Source organism: Sorex fumeus, unplaced genomic scaffold (genome assembly GCF_029834395.1).
Source record: "Sorex fumeus unplaced genomic scaffold, SorFum_2.1 ptg000169l, whole genome shotgun sequence".
NCBI classification, from domain to species: domain Eukaryota; kingdom Metazoa; phylum Chordata; class Mammalia; order Eulipotyphla; family Soricidae; genus Sorex; species Sorex fumeus.
Window position 1 is genome coordinate 12,900,523 of NW_026606226.1, and position 20,332 is coordinate 12,920,854.

At 44.2% G+C, this 20,332-nt stretch overlaps 1 protein-coding gene across 1 annotated transcript in view; it reads right to left on the bottom strand.

Moving 5' to 3' along the window:
• The window catches only part of ARHGAP32 (Rho GTPase activating protein 32), a 252,968-nt gene that overhangs the window by 116,913 nt on the left and 115,723 nt on the right, over positions 1 to 20,332 (bottom strand). Inside the window, 3 exon segments of the mRNA XM_056107609.1 lie at positions 4,349 to 4,433; positions 5,421 to 5,512; positions 11,861 to 11,969. Of these exon segments, the coding sequence (XP_055963584.1) occupies positions 4,349 to 4,433; positions 5,421 to 5,512; positions 11,861 to 11,965 (282 nt within the window). The 5' untranslated portion in view covers positions 11,966 to 11,969.

Here is a 20,332-nt window from a genome sequence, read left to right on the forward strand (position 1 = left end):
CGTACAGACCAAACTCTGAGGAAGTAAGATTTAGGCATTGTATTGAAATTGTCACTGTCCTCCCATTGTTCATCGATTTGCTCCAGCGAGCCCAGTAACATCTCCATTGGAGACTTTGTTGTTACTGTGTTTGGCATATCGAATACGTCACGGGGAGCTTGCCAGGCTCTGTAAAAATCCAACTATATGCATGCTGTCTCAAAGAACACGCATTTTGGAATGATTTGTTCTAACTCAAATTTGGAACAAGTAAATTATAAAGTTTCTAATACTGAGCAAAAACAACGACCCAGTCTAGAAACGGGCAAAGGACTTGACTACAATGAAGACATTTCTTCACAGAAGAGATAAAAATGGACATTAAGCACATGAAAAGATTCTCAACACATCGGTAGGGAAATACAAAATCTCATTGTACTTGGCAGTTTGACCAAAATTCCCTAAGGGTGGGGGGTGGGGGAAAGTCACACAGACGATTACCCAGAACATTATCTCTTATAAATGTTGGATTCTGATATGTTGTATTTTTCTCACCCCATCAATAGTCCATAATCTCTTTACTCATAGAAACAGAGGCTGTAAGTGTCAGCAGAACGGAGAATGAGGAACCAAGGGGTGGCCGTGGGATTGGCACTATTCTATGTTACTCAGGGTGACTCACTGGCAAATCTTTGCTTCCTGTCACTGCCAGGTAAGCTCTGCTGCCTATGGGTCTCAGCTCCAAAGGGACGAACTCCAGGAGACACCCCAAGGCCTCCACAGAGCTGAACGCTATCACCACTGCCCAACCACTGTGGGTTCCTCATGTGTCTGTGAGGAATGGGGTTGTCTGGAGTGACTGATCCTGGCCACCAAGGGAAAGTGGGCAGCTACTCCGCTGGGAGCCGAGGATAGAGGGTCCTGAGGGTATCACTACGGCCTGCCTCTCGGTGTAATGGAAAAGTGCTGGAGACCTGAGTGCTCTCTGGTTTTACAAAATAGAAGCAGTCGTGTTCGGCAGAAAGGTCATCTGGCTATTTCCTTATTTGGAGATCATTATGATTTAAGGAGTAAGGTGACACAAGGTGGACTGTGAAGTTAATTCTTTGTGTCAAGATTTCGTTAAGCGTTATTCTAGATATTCTGTGATGTCATTTTTTTTTAAAGATGTCTTTTAGTGAAACTGAGGAAGATGTGAGAGGAGTGAAAGAGAGGCAGTACATGTTTAAGGGAGAACACAGGCTTCTCCCGGTGGAACAAGCCAGCGAGATATGTGTTCCAGGGAGAACGCGGGCTTGAAGAGCAAGCCTGTGGTACTATTGTTTCAACTAAGGTTTAAGTGAAGTTAAAACTTAACTAAGTAGATGCTAAGTCGGTGTGTCATGCCACACTGAGTGAGTAGGCCTCATCCAACAGCTGACAGCCTGAACAGGAAAAACAAATAAAGGAAAGGACCACCCAGGAAGAAAAGGGAATTCTGTCAGCAGACCAGACTGACTTCAGACTCAGATTCCAGCACCAGCTCGTTCCTCAGCCTTCAGTTCAGTCTGCTCTGGACTCAACACCCACGTGAAGTCTTACCAAGAACCAAGAGTCATAGGAACAATCTTTGTTTTGGGGCCACACCCAGTGGTGCTCAGGGGTTACTTCTGGCTCTGAGCTCGGGAACTGCTCCTTGTGGTGCTCAGGGGACCTTATGGGATGCTGGGAATCACACCTGGGTTGGCTGAGGTTTCATGCAAGGCAAATGCCCTCACCACTGTATTACCACTCCAGCCCCTGAACTAATTCTTGAAAAAAATCACACACACTCACACACACACACACACACACACACACACACACACACACAGTGGTTCAGGGAACTGAAACATAAAAATACTGAAGCACTGAGCCACTGAAGCACACACAACCGGACTGGCAGGGCTTTGCCTAAGAGAAGAGACTAAACGCCAGTACTCTAGGTAGGAGCCATCTGACCTGGCTGGTACTCAGTTACTCCAGGAGTTCAAAAAACCTTAAAAATGTCACTCCTTTTCACACCGTACATATCAAAGAATTTCACATAACCCAAACACTAATTCAAAATCATGAACTTTTAGGGAAAAATACAGGACCATCTCTCAGAGCAGTGAAGAACCTCTACAAGCGAGAAGGCCTGTTTACAACAGAGCTACAAAAACTACACAAACAATGCTCTGCTTTAACTCCAACACCCAAAAGAGGAGAGAGTGAAAGGATGAATGTGCCTGCCACAGAGGCAGGGGGTGGGAAGGGGTGTGGGTGGTGGGAAGGATGCTGGGAACATTGGCGGTGGAGAAGGGGCACTGGCGGAGGGACGGGGACTCCCACATTGTACCACCGAAACATAATCACGAAAGTTTGTAAGTTTGTAACAGTATCTCAGGGTGACTCACTAAAATAAAATTTAAGAAAAACAAAAACAACGCTTTGCTTTAAAAGCAGCCTAAAGGTGGTGAGCAAACATGCCAGAATGTGGGAGAAGGCGGTTTTTTAAGCTTCTATTCAGTAACAGTTAAAGACTGGGTACAACAGGAAAGGATTAAATTCAAATATAGAGAGCACACGCGTGCACAGGTAAGGTGAATAGGTCAGATCAAAAGATCACAACATAAGAAATGTGAATAGATTAGAAATGCATGCGCATCTATTAAAACAACACGAGTCAAAGGTTTACAAAAATAGGGACCTGAGTACACAATAAGCATCTGAACAGACGTTCAGCTACATGAAAAATGAGAGACTGCAAATTAAAATATACTGAGAAATTGACACCTCTATCATACTGGTAGAAATTAACACGCGTTGGGTGGAAAAGATAGCCCGGGGGTACATGCACTGCATGCACACAGGAGGTCTAGGTTGATGCCTGGCAGAGCAGGACCCCAAGAGCACTGCCAGGAGCAACTTCAAGCACAGAGCCATTGAGTGGCTGCTGAGAACCATCAGGTATGGTCACAGAATGAAACAAATTAATACATTGTCAACCACAACAACAACAAATTAACAAGTGTCAGAGCTGAGGATTTGGCTCAGTGGGGGGTGGGGGGGGCACATGCTTTGCCTGCATTAGGTTCTGGGCTCCATCCTTGGGACTCCAAAACAAATAAGTGTCACAAAAGTGTCACAGTATCCCCGGATGGGAAAGATGCAGAACCACTGTCATTCTTCTTCCTGCTAGTGGGAAAACAAACGTGTCCTCACTTTTTAAAAGCAGCGACAGTGTGCAGGTGGGTACACGAGAAGCCTGAAATTCCACTCCACTCCCGTGAAAATCCCCCACACAAATTTGCCAGGATATGAGTGCGACAATGTTCCCAGAGTCGCTTTCAAGCAGTCCAGAAAGTGACACAACAACCCAAATTTCAAAAAACCAGGATGCATGATGCTTTGGGCGAATGCACAGACGTGAGAAAAGTGAACAGACTAGTTGCATAGATCTACAGGAATACATTTCAGAATGTCACATGAAGGGAGAAAATGTCACATGAAGGGAGAAAGCAAGACAGACACCCGGGGCGGCAAGAGCGGGCTTGATAGCCAACCTACTCCCCATCGCCCTGATGCTCTTATCCTGGACCTTTATCTTCTTGGTTATGCTTGGTTACGTAACACAGCCAGAGCACCTAAAACAATCCCAGCTACATAATACCTTCTCAGGAAATATTTCTTGAATGTGTTAGCGGAATGAAGCTATATAAACACTGACTTGGTTAGGGATGCATCAGATAGGAAAACTATAAAAACAAATGGTAATGGAATGAAAATTACAAAAGGAACCTCAAATCCCATGAGGTGGGGAGGGAAAAGGCCACCTAGGACAGAGGAAACTTCCCTCTCTACACTGAGCGTGAAATATACATGGGAAGGCGCATGTGTTTATAGGTATATGTTCTTTAGATTATATATAACCTAAGTTTTGATTTGTATATACATATATGTGTACATATATATATTATACACACACATATATACATATAAACTCTGAGAGTAAAACCCTACTCACATTTCTCCCATCACCCTGACTCCGATTCACCCCTCTCTACCATTATCCAAGAGCCAGGTAACAACTAGAATATTTTCATAGGACAGGACAGGAGCAAACCTGACCTAGGAATCTGGTGGAAAATCTGAGATTCACACCAATTCTACCATACTATTTCCACTTAGATGGAATCCTCGGCACCAAATACGGACTAGTTTACAGAGAAAAATGATATTTTTATATTACCCAGTCAGACAATCAACGGGGAAAATACCCACCACCACAAAACCCAAAACTACTGCTAAGTGTCACCTATCAAGTTACTGATCTCTGCTCAGTCTGTCAGAAGGAGTTCGCACATACCTGGATACTGCCGAATTCCACGTTCTCATAATGGAAATGTGCACACTCAGCCATCTTCGGAAAATGACCTTTGGTGAACGGTAACCTGAAGGACAGGACAGGGAATTAATCCGTGAGATCCGAGACACTGGCAGCGTCAAAAACTACGGTGGCTCAGTGGGTTTATAAGCTCATGCAAATGAAACTACTGAAGAAGCGCATGCCCACAGGACACAGAGACGCACACAAACCTTTCCCAAAATACACTGGACCAAAGAAATATTACATTTAGTGCACAAGTCAAAACCAAAAAAATAAGTAAATGAAAAAAAATTTTTTTAAGCATCACTCTACTCTTCTGGTCCTGATCCAAGTCTACTGCAATAGAAAAATTCTATTTTGAGCGACTGTTAGGGAACCTGGGTGTGAACAGCCAGCTTCTAGATGGAGGCAGTATTCCCACCACAAAAGTACAGAGCCTGGCGTTACCTGTGGATGTTGTCGCAGCCCAGCAGTCCTGGATTCGGGGGTCTGAATGCAGAACGAACATTTTTTTTTATCCTCATCTTTTCTCTCCTTACAATAAAACCACAACTATCTCACCCTCTACCCGATTAAACAAAAAGATGTTTTCCTATTTACAACTGCTATATGTGTGTGTGTGTGTGTGTGTGTATCTTTAGATATTTCATGTAACAGTCAACTACCTGCATCTATTTTAGCCTTTCCTACAGGGCCTAAGTCAGATGGCAAAGCTGAATTTCCTAAATGCAGGGAAAGCACAGAGTCATGGTTTCGAGAAACAGACTTGAACTGTTCCTGTTCAACAGATACTTGAAACAAATACAAAAGAGACAACAGCACAGTTGTTTTGAGAACAAAAATGCCGTACACTATCTGGCACGCCAACAAACTCCAGGCCTCTTGCACAAATCACAGAATTATCATCAAAAGCCTAATCGTTTCAAATATGTAACTAAATACTATGGATCCAGCTAAAAGCCTTCTTTTTTTTTTTTTTAAATGGGACTTAAGGAACTGATCTGCACTGGTGAGGATTTGGACAGAACCCCCCCACAAAACCCCAACTCACTTTTTCACATGTTTGACCTTCATGCTGGCAGTGGTGCTGCATGTCTTCAGAGAAAGGTCTCCTGGAATCTCTGGCACGTCCGCTCCTCTCGCCTTCGAAAACATCAAGGACAAAAGATTGATGACCAGGCCCTGAGTGTGAATGCTTTAGGGCCCAGGCTCAAGTGAGCAGTCCGGAGAGACAGGAGAGAGAGCCGGGCGTCGGCCATGCATGCGTCCAACCCTCACCCTTCCAGCACCACCTATATAGTCTCCGGAGCATGGCCAGGAGTGACCCCTGAGCAGCGCAGAGCCAGTAGACAACCGAAGCACCGCTGGGTGTGTCCCAAAAACAACAATTGCAACAACAACAAAACCAGAGTAAAGTTAGCTGAAATGATTCTACTGACCCTGCAACAATTAGAGGTCATTTCCATCTAATATATGCATCTAGCATTATCTTCTTCAATCCCTAATTTAATTGGCTCTAATTGTTAAGAATGAGGAAGAATAGTCACCAAAATATTTAACTGCTATAAAGGGAAAATTCTTCTGTGAAAACAGGAACTCAGAGGGCTGAAGTGACAGTACAGTGGGGAGGGTGCTGGCCTAGCATGCAGGTGACGGGGATCCCCGGCATCCCATAGTGGCTTCTGAGTCTGTCAAGAATGACTCCTGAGTACAGGAATAATCTCTGAGCACCAATGGGTGAGCCCTGCTCCCCCCCCGAAAAAAAAAAAAGAAAAACAGGAATTCGTGCATACAAGAAATCATGAAAGAGCATTCTAAGCAATAAAATTTCAAAGAAGCAAATACACGATGCATCTCAGCACAAGCTAAAATCTTCCCTGGGAACTGTGGAAATAAAATAACCTTGTTTACCATGATTAATAAAAGTGAAAATGGTGATGTGAACATAATTAGGAGATTGTGACATGCATTTATCACACTGAAATTTCAAAGGGATATATGTAACACTTTCGCCTCAGAATACTGATCGTTAACCTCAGTGACACATTTAACAATATGACTTAAAATAAAAAAAGACAAGAAACTGGAGGAAGGGGGGGGGGAGAGAGAGAGAGAGAGAGAGAGAGAGAGAGAGAGAGAGAGAGAGAGCAGCCTACATGCATGTTTTCGTGGGGGGGAGGGGAACCAGGTTCCATCCCCAACAACCCACGGTCTCCGTGAGTGTGACCCCTAGCAAAAAAATAGATATAAACAAAATGAGAGCAGAATCTGGAAACTCAGCAGGGTGTTCACACTCTGGACAAATATATAGAAAATTCAAATATCTGTTTTAAAAAAAGCAGATAAGCCAAAACTTAAATGGAATTATTATAACCAATGTCACAACAAGAGTGAAGCATAGGATGGGATGAACCACTGAACTGGGTTAGTGACGATTCACAACTTCAACTACCATTTTTTAAATGCTGCTTTATCTCAAAAAAATTGCCCAAAGAGTTGGATAAGTGTTAAATATCACGACGTTTCAAAGCTATATGGCAATGAGGCTTGAGCACATAAAAATAGCCTGTTGGCATATGTCACTGGCGTTCACTGCAGCCCCTTTGTGTTTTAAGGCCTTTGTCTTCAGCAAAGTTAGACTTGCTATAGTTAACAGTTAATAGAGTCGCTAAGATTTCAGAAGTCTATTTTTCAGGAGTTATCCATTCTTCTTAAATCAAGATGATTTTAAGATCAACTCCATCTAGAAGAACGAAGTCTTCCAAACAGAAGAGAAAAATGACTTTTTTTTACTCTATCTTAAGTGTTATTTCATAATCCTAAGTATTATTTCACCAATAAATTCACATTCATAGTCATCAATTTTTCCCTTCCATGCTAGGGAAAAAATGTTTTTTTTTTTAAAAAAAAAAACTAAGAAATAAATTGTTAAGGAAAATGAGGGGATCGCTCAGAAAGAGCCACTTAAACTTCCTCCACTCATGACATCTTGGGAAAGTGCTGCCACAAATCCTGGATTCCCGGCACACTCACTCGATTTGGAATTTGTGGGTACTGTGCACCCTGAAATCTTTCACTCCTGCAAAACTTTTCCTGACCCACTTTCAGTGAGGTGACCCTGATAGGAGCCTCTTTCCCCTGGGTTAAGAAGCTAGAATCTAGAAGAGGGGTTCACAATTTTTTTTCTTAAAGGGCCTGATAGTAAATATTTTAAGAGTTGTGGGTCGTAGAGCCTTTGCCCCCCCTCAACTGGGCATCAGAGCTGAAAAGGCAGTTAGTAATGTCTGGGAACAGACACACTAGGTGAGTAGTTTACTTGCAAAAGCAGGCAGCCAGGAAGTGGAATTCTATCAACCCTTCACCCACAACAATGATGCAAGAGAGAAAGGAGTCTCCATCCACCTTCTAGTTCCTGCTGTCCAAAATGCTGCATCATCTTTTTTTTTGGGGGGGGGGAGGGGGGCATGATTTTTTTTCATTTTTTTTTTTAAATTAAAGGGCTATGATTGACCAAGTTATTGAGAGCTGAGTTTTAGGCATATAGTATTTCAACACCGATCCCATCACCTGTGTCAACTTCCCTCCAACTGTGCCCCCATATTCCCACCCCCTCCTCACCCCCACCCCACCCCACCCCGCCTACCAACTTGACAGGCACATTACAAAGTTTCAGTGGGTTACAGCTTAGAGCTGTGCTCAGTGTTGCTGGGTCCGTGTTTGTGTTCTGTGGCTGTCCCACTCTCCCGTGTCCCTGGTATAAGTGGAGCCCGATGCCAGTTCACTCATTAATTCCCTTTCTCGTCTACCCTCCATCCGCACCCCCCGCCCCCCGACTCCCCACTGATTTCTTTCTCGCTCTGTCTCCTCTCTGAACTCTGGGGTCAAGGGTGATGGAAACACGCCCTTTGATGTGGCTGAAAAAGGAACTCTCACCCACTGTTGGTGGGAATGTTGTCTGGTGCAACTCCTGGGGAAAACAGTACAGAGAGTTTTCGGTAAACTTAGAACTGAACTTCCAGACGACCCGGCAATTCCACTTTTGGGCATCGACTCCGGGACATAGAAACACTCTCAGAAGGGCATACGCAAACCATTCTTCATTGCTGCACCATGTTTTAAGAAGGTATTTTAAGTCTCAAGAGGGGCCAGAGATATAGTACAGAGATTAATGCTCTTGCCGTGTATGTGGCCAACCCGGGTTCGATCCCCGGCACCACATTTGGTTTCCTGAGCACAGACGGCTGCTGCCCAACCCTTCGGGCCACCAAAAGGCCAGACTCACCATCAACTCATGCACCTCATGTTTCTAACAGGCATTTGTCTTTCGGTGAGTTTGAGAATTTGATATTCTCATTTTTCCATGAATAAAAATGCTAAACAAATAACTCTGTAATGTTTGGCTATACCAAATATGAGCACAAAGATATAACTAATAATTAAAAGTAAATTATATATAAACACAAAAAAGATGGTCTTTTGCTCCCTTTCAATTATAATAACCTAGACCATAATGTTTTATCAAAATATTGTGACAAGACTTTTTTTTTAATCCTCTAAGATACTTGGGCACCAAAATTTACTTGATATGAACAGGCTTGCTGTGCTTATATTCTTATTTAATAGTCATAATCAAGTGTTTTTATTACTAATTCATTCATTCATAAATTGACTTAAAATATTTTAAAAATTAAAAAGAATCCTTTGGACACAGTTTGATAAGCAATGATGACTATTTGATAGCTTGAAGTAACTTTGTTTTTTTACTTAAATATTTTTATTCTATTAAAAAATTTTTTTTATTTGATCACTGTGAGAGAGACCCTTACAAAGCTGTTCATGCTTAGGGTTCAGACACACAGTGTTCTGACACCCGTCCCTCCACCAGTGCTCATTTCCCAGCACCAGCGTCCCCAGGTTCCCTCCCATCACCCACCCACCTCTCACCCCCCAGCCTGCCTCTATGGCAGGCACTTTGCTTTTCTCTGTCTGTCTGTCTGTCTGTCTCTCTCTGTCCCTGTATCTCTGTTTCTGTCTCTGCCTCTGTCTCTCTCTCTCTCTCTCTCTCTCTCTCTCTCTCTCTCTCTCTCTCTTTTCCTTTTGGGCACTGTGGTTTGCAATACAGATACCGAAAGGGAAATAACTTCTTCTGAAAATGAGTTCTCCCGAGCTGCGTCTTGAGCTAAACGAAGCAGCATGCTTGTCTCTGAGCGACAGCCGAAGACTGAATGATGACAGGGAGAACTGTGGCCCCAGATAAACCCACAGTTTACAAAAAAAGACAGTGATGATCACGGAGTCAATGAACGAAATAGCGGCCCGAGAGCCTTGTAGAACTTGAAGGAGACTTTTTTGAACCCGTAGTTCAACCGTCTTGTAAGCACGTGTGTTTTCTCCAGCAGTAACTTCCTACAATTTAACCCTCAAATTAAGTGCTATCTTTTCTTGCTGTTGTTGTATTTTGTTTGTTGGGGGGGGGGGGGGGTCACACCCGGTGGCTTATTCTTGGCTCTTTGCTCAGGGATCACTGCTGGAAGGGCTTGGGAGGAACAAACGCAGTGCCAGGCATCTAAACTGGGTCGGGCGTGTGCCAGGTAAATGTCCTACCCTTTGGTCTACCTCTCCAGCCGGGAAGTGGCAGCATTTTTATTTTTTAATATCCAGAATGAGGGAAAATACAGCAATTACAGTCCCATTAGTCTATTAACAGTCTAGTTTACATAGTCTTTAAACTCTTCTAAATTTCAACTGAAAGGGTGTGTGGATCTGAGTCATTTAACAATTTTCTCTCTCAGAAAATGTCCTCTGACATTCATTCACAGAAAATAGAGTTTTCCCAATTTATGCATGCTATAATCATCGGTTAATTATGCTTCCGAAATAGAATTTACATCAAACTTCACAGAAATATCATCAGTCACCAATAAAAAAAAAAAGAAGATGAAGAAGAAGAAAACACCAAAATAACCGACAGCAGAAAGCCGGTTCCTAAAAACAGACTGAACGGAGAGGAGATGAAAGTGCCCGATTGGCCCCCTTGTCCCACCCTGCGCGGGGCCTTCGCGCTCACGTCCCTCAGCTGCTCTGGCGGCCGTTTCAGATGAGCCAGCCTCCCACGTGCCTGGCTAAAGGACCCCCACTCCCTGAGCGGTGCCCACTGAGGCTGGGCCTCCTCTTGCTGCGGTGGGCGCACATGTGCTCTGCAGCCGTGCCTGGCTGGGGGCTCCCGGGTGAGGGCTGTGGGACAAGCCGGGGGACGGTGGGTGACGACAGCATCTGCACCTTCGTTGGCCAGAGGGGCACTTCCTGGCATGTGGTTTGGGCTGTGGGGCTCACCGGGGTTCACAGGACTTGGTGGTGGTGGTGCCCCTCCCTGCCCACACACCTGGCCATGGCGTGCTGGAGCAATGAGGGCAGTGCAGGACACGGGATTGGAACTCGGGGCCACATGCTTCCAAGGCAGGCTGGAGCATCTAATCATGATGCTTTTGCTGTGGGGGCTATTTTTGGGGGCGGAGGCGGCAATAAGGAGGCCCAGGGCGGGGGCGGTTGGGGTGGGCGAGGGGACCTCCCTGTTTTCCGGGCCAGGCAAGAACTGAGGTTGCGTTGGTGCCTGGGCCCTGTGCTGTCGGGGACTGCCATGCCACCCTGGAAACGCTCAGGTGACCCCAGGATGCACCCAAGGCTCCAAGAACTGAGTGATGTTGGGGGTTAGACAGGAGTCGGGGATACGCACGGCATGAGCCAGACCCGCGTCTCTCCGCCTCCTCTACTTTAAGTTTGTGTTTTGTTTTGGGGCCACACCTGGCAATGCTCAGGGCTCATTCCCGGCTCTGCGCTCAGGGATCACTCCAGGCAGGGCTCAGAGGGCCATATGGGGTGACGGGGATGGAACCAGCGTGGGCAGGGCAAGCGCCCTACCCTCTGGACTATGACTCCAGCCCTCAACATTAAAGTTTGAGGCCTCTCATTTTCCTCGTGGAATTGAATCAGCATGTCCGCTACTGTTGTCGTCAAAATGTGAAAGTGCCTTGAGACTCCACTTAGGCCGAACCGTTAAGCAAATGCTTGGCAAATATTTTCTATCGTTACCCTTTCACAAAGTAACGACATCTACCCGACAGACTACAAGCTGAAGAAATTTTTAACGTATTCTTTCATTTTTAAAAGCATTCTGCAATCCCACCACTCAACAAGGGCATCCCAAATGTCCTCCAACAGCACCCACCGCCACTTGGCGGATTATCTACGCAATTATTAGCTCTTCCTCTGACCCCCTTAAATGAAAGTTCCATGAAGACAAGTAACGTGTGTTTTGTCTAGGGGTCTGCTCGGAGAGCCTAAAACAGTGCCCAGAATAGATTCTTTGCATAATAAATAGTCACGGGTGGGGGGAGAGAAAAAGCTAAAATATCCTTCCTGTGCGTAACACTTCCTCGGTTCTTGGGCCTCTATTTAAATATTCATAGAAGCACAGACATAACTTTGTCTTACCATGGCACTAAGTGTTTCTTCCCAATCAGGCCGCTCTCGAGGGTGAATGTTTCGATGTAATTCTGGGACAAAATCATCCTCTTCAGAATGTACCGAGGACTTCATCTTCCTAGGGAGCAACATAGGAGACAGGTAAGCATTCCCATCCTGCTGAAAGCGTCCCGATGGCCACAATTCGGAGAACAGATTAGTTACGTCAGGTTAGACGTTTGGTTCATACCGCTTTCGTGGCTTATACTGGTTTTCTATTTCTCCTACAGCGGAGTTTTTATCAAAACACCCGCCTTTATTCAAGGCGATTAAAATGAGGGTTACAGGGGCTGGAGAGCAGGGTCAGGGCTATGGAGAGCAGGGGTCAGGGATATGCTGGCATTCACAGGAACCTGGCTCCATCTCTGGCACCGAATGAATGTGTCGAAGCACTGCTGGTGTAGGTGCCACCCAGAAGACCCCTGGCACCCCGGGGCCTGTGCAGCACCAGAGCCCCGGGCCCTAGGATTGAACTGTCCATCTCACTGGCCAAGGGAAAAAGTGGACAGAGGGAAATTTTTGAAAAATAAGCCAGACTTGCTTAAAATCAAAAGACAACAAATAAAGGCACGATTGAACTAAAGACAAAAAATCAAATCAATGTATCAAACTTCAAGCCAAGAATATTATTAAGAGTTTCACAATGAATGGACCCCTAGGCAAGGACGTGATATAACCGTGACCTCCAACCATTTCTGGTGGGACTGTAAACGTTAGCCACCATAAAAAAAAAAGAGTTGTGCATTTCCTCCAACAGGTAAACATGTAAACACTTCTAGATGCAGCCACCCAACTCCTAGGTATCTAAGAAAGGAAACTACAAACATCCACCAAGAACCTGTATAAGAAACTCATACGGAGCCAGAGCCATGGTACAGCGTGTAGGGGGTTTGCCTTGCACGGGCCGACCTGGGTTCGATCCCTGGCATCCCGTATGGCCCCCGTGCACTACCAGGAATGATTCCTGAGTACAGAGCCAGGAGTAACCCTTGAGCATCGCCAGGTTTGAACCCCCAAAAATATACGAAAATAAATAAAAAATAGAAACCTTTACGCATAATACTCATAATAACCAAAAAAAAAAGTCAGAGCAACCTAAAGGTCAATCAGTAAAATCTACCTAACTCATCCAATAAGTGTCACTTGGTCTCTGGGGTGGGGCAGAACGCGGGCTCATGGCAGGGCCTTTTGGGATGCCCAGAGGCACAGCAAGGGTGACCCCATGCACAGCGTGTGGGAGCACTGGTGAGAAGTGCACGCACTGTACCTCAGGACAGACGCAAGGGCCACAACGGCCACAACCAAGTGTGGGCCCCTGGGGAGCACTGCAGCCAGGGGCGCCAGGGACACAGCACTCGGCCAGCGCCGGAGCCACAGCACACACCGACGCCCCAGGGAAAGGGCAGCACCCAGTGTGCATGCCCACCTGTCATCACAGAGAGAAGGCAGAAGAGAGTGCCAACGCACACTGGCACACGGGGCACGGGGACACGGTGCCAACTGGGGAAAGGAGTCGGGCACGAGACAACCTGCCGTGTCACTCCCCTGACACGAAAACTCGGCAACCCTCAATTTCTGGGACAGGAAGTGCGCTGGGGGCTGCCAGGAGTCGAGGAGAAACGAAGAGTCACTCTTAAGAATTAAAAAAAAAAATTTCAGGACCAAAGTGATGTTGTGTATGTGTGTAAAAGCCTTTGAAAGATTTGTTGAAATAAATGATCCCGGCCAACATATTTACTCATCGCTCTCTTTTTTTTTTCCAATTTTAATTTCGACAGTCTAAAAACTTTGTTATGCAAAATGCATTTGACTTTTCCAATAATTCTAAATACTGGTTCTTCCCCCAAGGGACTGCCATGAAACTATGCTTTCAAACACTTAAAATATACATATAGCATATATATATAAATGCATCTCACAGGCGGGGGGGGTGTTGAACGGACGGTACTTGAATTGCACGCAGCTCACCCCAGCTTGATGTGTGACACATGGTGTGCAGTTTGCAGTTCACCACTGCCAGGAGTGAAAACTGAGCGAAGAGCCAAGAAGCCACTTCTGAGCACTGCCAAGCATGGCCCAAACCCCAAGAGAAATTCCCTCCTGAAATATTTAAAAGCAAGTGGTCGCAAATGCGCAACTTTGTGAATGTACGAAAAACCACTGAATTTTATATTGCAGAAGTATGGATTTTTGTGGCAGGAGAATTCCATCTCAATAGAAAGCAACGGCTTTAAAAATCCCAATTCAACTCAACAGGGACATTCTGTCACCAAAGTGTCAAATCAAGAGAATAATAATAATAATGTATATACAAAAAGTAATGGCTTTAAAATCTATCAAGCAAGGAGGCCGGAGTGACAGTATGGCGGGTAGGGCATCCGCCTATCCCCAGCATCGCATATGGTCCCCTAATTACCACCAGGAGTAACTCCTGAATTCAGAGTCAGAAGTAAGCCCTGAGTATTGCCGGGTGTGACCCTAAAAGAAAAAAAAAAGAAGAAAACCCTGGAAGAACAAAAAGAAAAATAAACTACGATCACAGTAAGACGTTTCAACAAACAAACACTTCTTGAATAGGAAGTTAAAACAACAAATAAGTAAGAATAAACAAAACCTTCAAATGGGACAAGAGTTATTATAACACTGTGGGTATTATACACTTGTCTGGCATACATCTGACCCAGATTCAATATCCAGGATTCCATATAATTCCCCGAGCCTGCCAGGAGTCATCCCTGGGCATAGCACCAGGAGTAAGCCCTGAGCACTGCAGAGTGGAGCCACCAAGAGCAAAAACAAAAACACCTCAAATACATCGGAGACCTGAACAATATGATTTTCCTATTTGAACTAATATACACCATTGTTCGCCGACTGCCTCGAGCAGGCCCCAGTAACGTCTCCTTCGTCCTAGCCCTGAGATATTTTAAAAAGGGCCACATTCAAGGCTCTTTCAGGGTTAGGAGAATGAGACCCATCACTGTTACTGGTACTTGGCATATTGGGTACGCCACGGGGAGTTTGCCAGACTCTGCCGTGTGGGCAGGCTACATTCGGTAGCCTGCCAGGTTGTCCAAAGTAGGAATGAGATAATGAGACACCACTAGTCCCAGTAACTACAGAAAAACATCATCTTCCCCAATATCACATGTCAGTTACCGCTCAATAACCCCGGGCAGCAAAGAGCACACACGAACGCTGCATTCTATTTACACGAAACCCAAAGAGACAAAAAGCGACTCTCAGGACAGGACTCAGAACGGCAACATTTGGGAGAGGCACTGGCCAGGTTTTGTAGGGTACTGGAAATAATCTCTCTCTTGATTGGGTTTGTGCTAAGAAGTTTATGCACTTATCACTACGTATATTCTTCAAGCTATTATATTTAAGATGTGTGAATTTTATTACATGGAAGTTATGCCTTAATGAAAATACAGAGCAAAAATTAATTGGCAAAAATTAACACATTATTTTAAAAGATATAAAAATAAGTTTATATACATTTTGCCTCGTACAACAATGAATCAATTCCATAAAGATTTAATATCTGTTTGTTTGGCTCTTGTGTTTGATGCTTTCTAAATTACGTACAAATTTACCATTAGAGAGCTGAAAGCCAGAGCAAACTGCCAGTCGTAAAACCTGAAGACTCTAAAGCCATAATCTAGAGTTTTCTGTAAACCATCTCCAGAATTTGAATCTTGTTATTTTCTATCGCAAGAAAGAACAAAGAGAAAAACACTTTTCTGAAACTGTGGGAACCAGACTTTGCTCGTTAAAAAAAAAAATTATCTAAACCCTTGACACAACTTTGTATTTACATAATGTTCTTATTCGTAACTTATGAAATGTAATACTCAACAGTTTTGAAATTCCACAGAGGCGTTTGAGAGATAAAGTGCCCGAGACGTAGGGGAACTGCTGACTGCCAGGCTGATCCTTTTTTTGATCCTTGAAGTAACTGGCAAGTAGCAACAGAACTTTGCCCTTTTATTTTAATTTCCCTAGTCTTTCTTTTTTATTTCTTTTTTTTTTTTGATGCTTTGTTTACACTACGGTATAGTATTCTACTGTATATTTCATTAACCAGTCCCCTATCAGTGGGTGCTTGATGATTTCCTAACTTTTCCTATTTTTCTACTGCAAATAATGTGGAGGTAAATATTTGTTTTTATACAAGCACATCTGAAAAACAAATTCTCAACAGCAATATATTTGCATATATATAACATAATTGTGTGTGTATGTATGTATATATATATACACACATATATATATATACATACACATATACACATTAGACTTTTTTTCTATTAGGTTGTCGGTCTTCCCCTTACACATTAGACTTTTTTTCTATTAGGTCTTCCCCTTACCTACTTTTCTTTCTGTATCAGTCATCACTTTGACTGTGGCTTCGTCCCAAATAAGTCTGAGGTTATTTGTCCTGCCATTGTTTTGACCATTCCGGTAGTTCTATATCCTACGTAGCTGGATTTTACAATTCTTCCTTTTGGGAATTTTGCTTTTCAAGTCATAGTTCAAAATGCCTTAAGTCTGAAGATATTTATTTTTCCATGTTTCCTTCTGAAACTTTTTAATGGCTTTATTCAATACACTTAGAACTCTGTTGGGAATTTATCCTTGGTATTATCCTGCACTGGACTCCAACTTTTCTTTATTTTCCACAGATACATATCCAGTTTCGCCCGAAGTATTTAGCTAACAATACATTGTCCCCATTGGTTTCCGAGAAGCCACCTTCCACTGTCTGCAAATCTCCCCATATATTTGCTATCCAATCTACTGTACCAAAAGTACCAGAAACACCAGATTCTCCTCACCGAGAATGTGAATGATAATATCTGCTAGTGCTGAGCTCTCTGGCCTCCACCTCTGCCCCCAACCCAACAACAAGTTAGCTAAGATTGATCTATGTAGAGTTTGAAAAGCATTCTCATCACATTTTTAAACATCAACTCACATGCTCAGGAGGTAAAATATTGCCAGTTACGCACAAGATATCTTCTTTTTTTCCCCCAGTAAACTTACTTTTCTTCAACAATGTTTCACATTTCATAGAGTTCTTTATTCAGTTTATTTCTGGCTATTTCAGATGTTATTGCACAGCTACCAAGAATGGCCTCTGGTGGCTGTGGTGATGTACCTCAAGTGGCAGAGCACATGCACAGTCTGTGTAAGACCCTGAGTAGAACCCCAGTACTGTCTGATCGTCCACCATGCCCCCACCCCTGCACCAAAGCGGGTGGCCCAAGCGGCCCAAGATCACCCAACCATTACTGGCCCTTGGCAGGCTGAACTGTGCTGGGAGTGCCCCCGATTTTGATAATGGCCCCTTCCCTTCCATTCGATCTCTCCCTGACTGACTTTGATACACTATTATTAACTCTGTGTTCCAAATAAGAAAATGGCACTTGTGAAGCCTTCTCAGTCATTCAGTGTGGGAGAGCATTTTGCCTGCAACACGGCACTTCAGAAGCCTGGTGGTGACAGGGAAACGGAACTCTGAAAAGCCTGTGAGTACAGAAAGGGAAGTCAACCTGTCACACAACCAGGAGGAGATTGTCGGAGATCCTGGTCAGCTTCTGGGAGGAAAACATAGAAAAGCAGGTGGGATCAGACAGATAGACAGACAGACAAGACAGCAGAAAAACTGGGTGGGGAAGGCTAGAACCCTGCTCTCACCACAGGAAAGACATATCCGTCCCAAGGAATTTATGGAAACTGGAAAACTATACTGCAAAGAAACGTAACAATGGATGTGAAGGGCTCGGAGCGTGAGTGTCGGCATCTGAGGGCAGCGAGGAAGAGGCTGGACATCACAGAACTCCCGCAGGACATGGCCGTAGAGGGAAGTAAAGAGAGGCAGATACTTTGCTTCAGAGTCAAAAGCGTAACTTTGGGGGCTGGAGCAATAGCACAGTGTGTAGGGTGTTTGCCTTGCACGCAGTCAACCCAAGTTCGACTCCCAGCATCCCATATGGTCCCCCGAGCACCACCAGGAGTAACTCCTGAGTACTGAGCCAGGAGTAACCCCTGAGCATCTCTGGGTATGACCCAAAAAGAAAAAAAAATGTGTAATTTTGACAGGCACATTTGAAAAACAAAAAAGGCATAAATTTGGTTGTCAGAGCAACAGGACACACATACTGAATAACGTTGCAAGGCTGAACATATTATTATATAAATGTATGTTATATGCATATGTTATAGGAGAAGAACACAAAACTTCTTTCTCAGGCCAAAGAGATAGTACAGGGGTTAATGCTCTTGCCTTGTCTATGGGTAGCCCTGGTACATCTCCAGCCCCCCATATGGTACCCCAAATTCCCCCAGGAGTGACCCCTGAACAGGAAGCCAGGAGTAAGCCCTGAGCACAACGACATGTGCCCCCCCCAAACAAAACATAAGTAAACAAAAATTAATAGATTATAAAAATTTTTGAAGGATCATAAAATGTTTTAGAAAGGTATTTCCCAACATGAAGACTTAAATCTGTAATTAAAACACACTGAGGTCCAAGCATTTGAGTATATGCAAGAAATCAGAGTACACTAGACAAGAACTGAGTGCTTAAAGGAGGTAATGGAATATACATGATGACCTTTCAGTACCTGTATTGCAAACCATAATTCCCAAAAGATGAGAGAGAGAGAGAGAGAGAGAGAAAGAGAGAGAAAAGAAAAGTGCCTGCCAGAGAGGCAGCAGGCTGAGGGGGAGTGGTGGTGGGGAAACTGGGGACACATTGGTGGCAGGAAATTTACACTGGTGAAGGGATGGATGTTGGAATATTGTTTGACTGAAACCCAATCTGAACAACTGTGTAATTGTGTACCTCGCAGTGATTCAATTTTAAAAAAATAATTAATTTTTCAAATCAGAGTATGACCTCCATAGAACTTATCTGAATAAAATACTCAAGAAAATATCCATCAATAATAAATGACTCACAGAGGGTGCATTAAGATGGGATCTACATAAAAAGCAACAGCAAACAGTGAACGATGATGTATAAAATTAAACCTGAGTGAATGACCAAAAAAAAATAAATAAATAGTAAACAGCAAAAGAAACAAGACTGGGAGTGAGAGGGTAGAATGGTGGTAAGTAAATGGGTACCAAGAGTAACATCCAGGGAGAAGGATGCTGAAGGAAAGAGATGTGAATGTATTTCTGAAGATCATGAGAGAATGGGAAGGGGAGGGAGAGGAGAGAGAGAGAGAGAGAGAGGAGGAAAGAAGAGCCATCATATGTGCGAAGATGATTCCGTTTTCAAATGCTAACAGGGAAAACACACACCTGGGTATGAGAGCACAGAATGGGTAACTACTCACTCATGGAAAGGAAAAGTCTGGAGAACTCTAGACTTCAAGACCAAGAGATACTATGGGGGGTTAAGGAACTTGACTCGACACAGCTGTGTTCACCCCTGACACTGCATAGTCCCCCCACACACTGCTGGGTGTGGTCTAGGCCCCCCAACTGCCCAAATTAAAGAAATGGATTTTTTTAGCACAGTGGGTAGGGCGTTTGCCTTGCATGTGGCCGACCCGGGTTCGATTCCTCCGCCCCTCTCGGAGAGCCCGGCAAGCTACCGAGAGTATCTTGACGGCATAGCAAAGCCTGGCAGGCTCCCCGTGACATATTTGATATGCCAAAAACAGTAACAGCAAGTCTCACAATTTGTTGTGAGACGTTACTGGTGCACGCTCGAGCAAATCGATGAACAATGAGAGTACAAGGCTACAGTGCTTACTCAAGATTATGATCTTTCTAAAGTATTTTCAAAACGAGATGAGCTATATTTCTTCATTAAATTTTTAAATAGTTTGGAATATTTTTTCATTAACAAATTTTAAATGTGTAATTATGTGTACACAGAGGGCAAAGGTTAAGGGAAAATGGGTTGGTTTTCCTCGACAATTTCATTTAACTTAAAAAAATTATTATTACAGGGGGGTATGGTGCCGCCAGCAGGTCAATCTCTACCTGTGAGGTGAGTGCACCAGCAGCCTCATGGCACCTTCAGACTTCCAGATACCCCCAAATTGCTGCTGTGCCTTTGGCCAGACCCCAAAAACTTGGGGCAAAGTTTACCAAGAAAGTAAACGGCCAAAAGTTAGGTATGTGGGAGACACATCCACAAACCACCTCTGGCTCAGCTATATAATAGGAGGCATGGTCTCTGGTTCCTGATCAAACTGCTTAACGGCCATGATCCCAGAGACTCAGAAACAAATCTCGAAACCCAGTGGCTTTTGGCAGAAATGCATCCGGTCCCTGCAGTAGGTTACCGGTGCTGGGCCAACCCAGGTGGGAATAGGTTTCGTGCCTTGGCTATTCCCCCTGGTGGCCACCATCTCCAGAGGCCACTGGACAGTCAGGTTTGGGCCTGCAGTGACGAAACTTGTTGGGCCTCAGGGG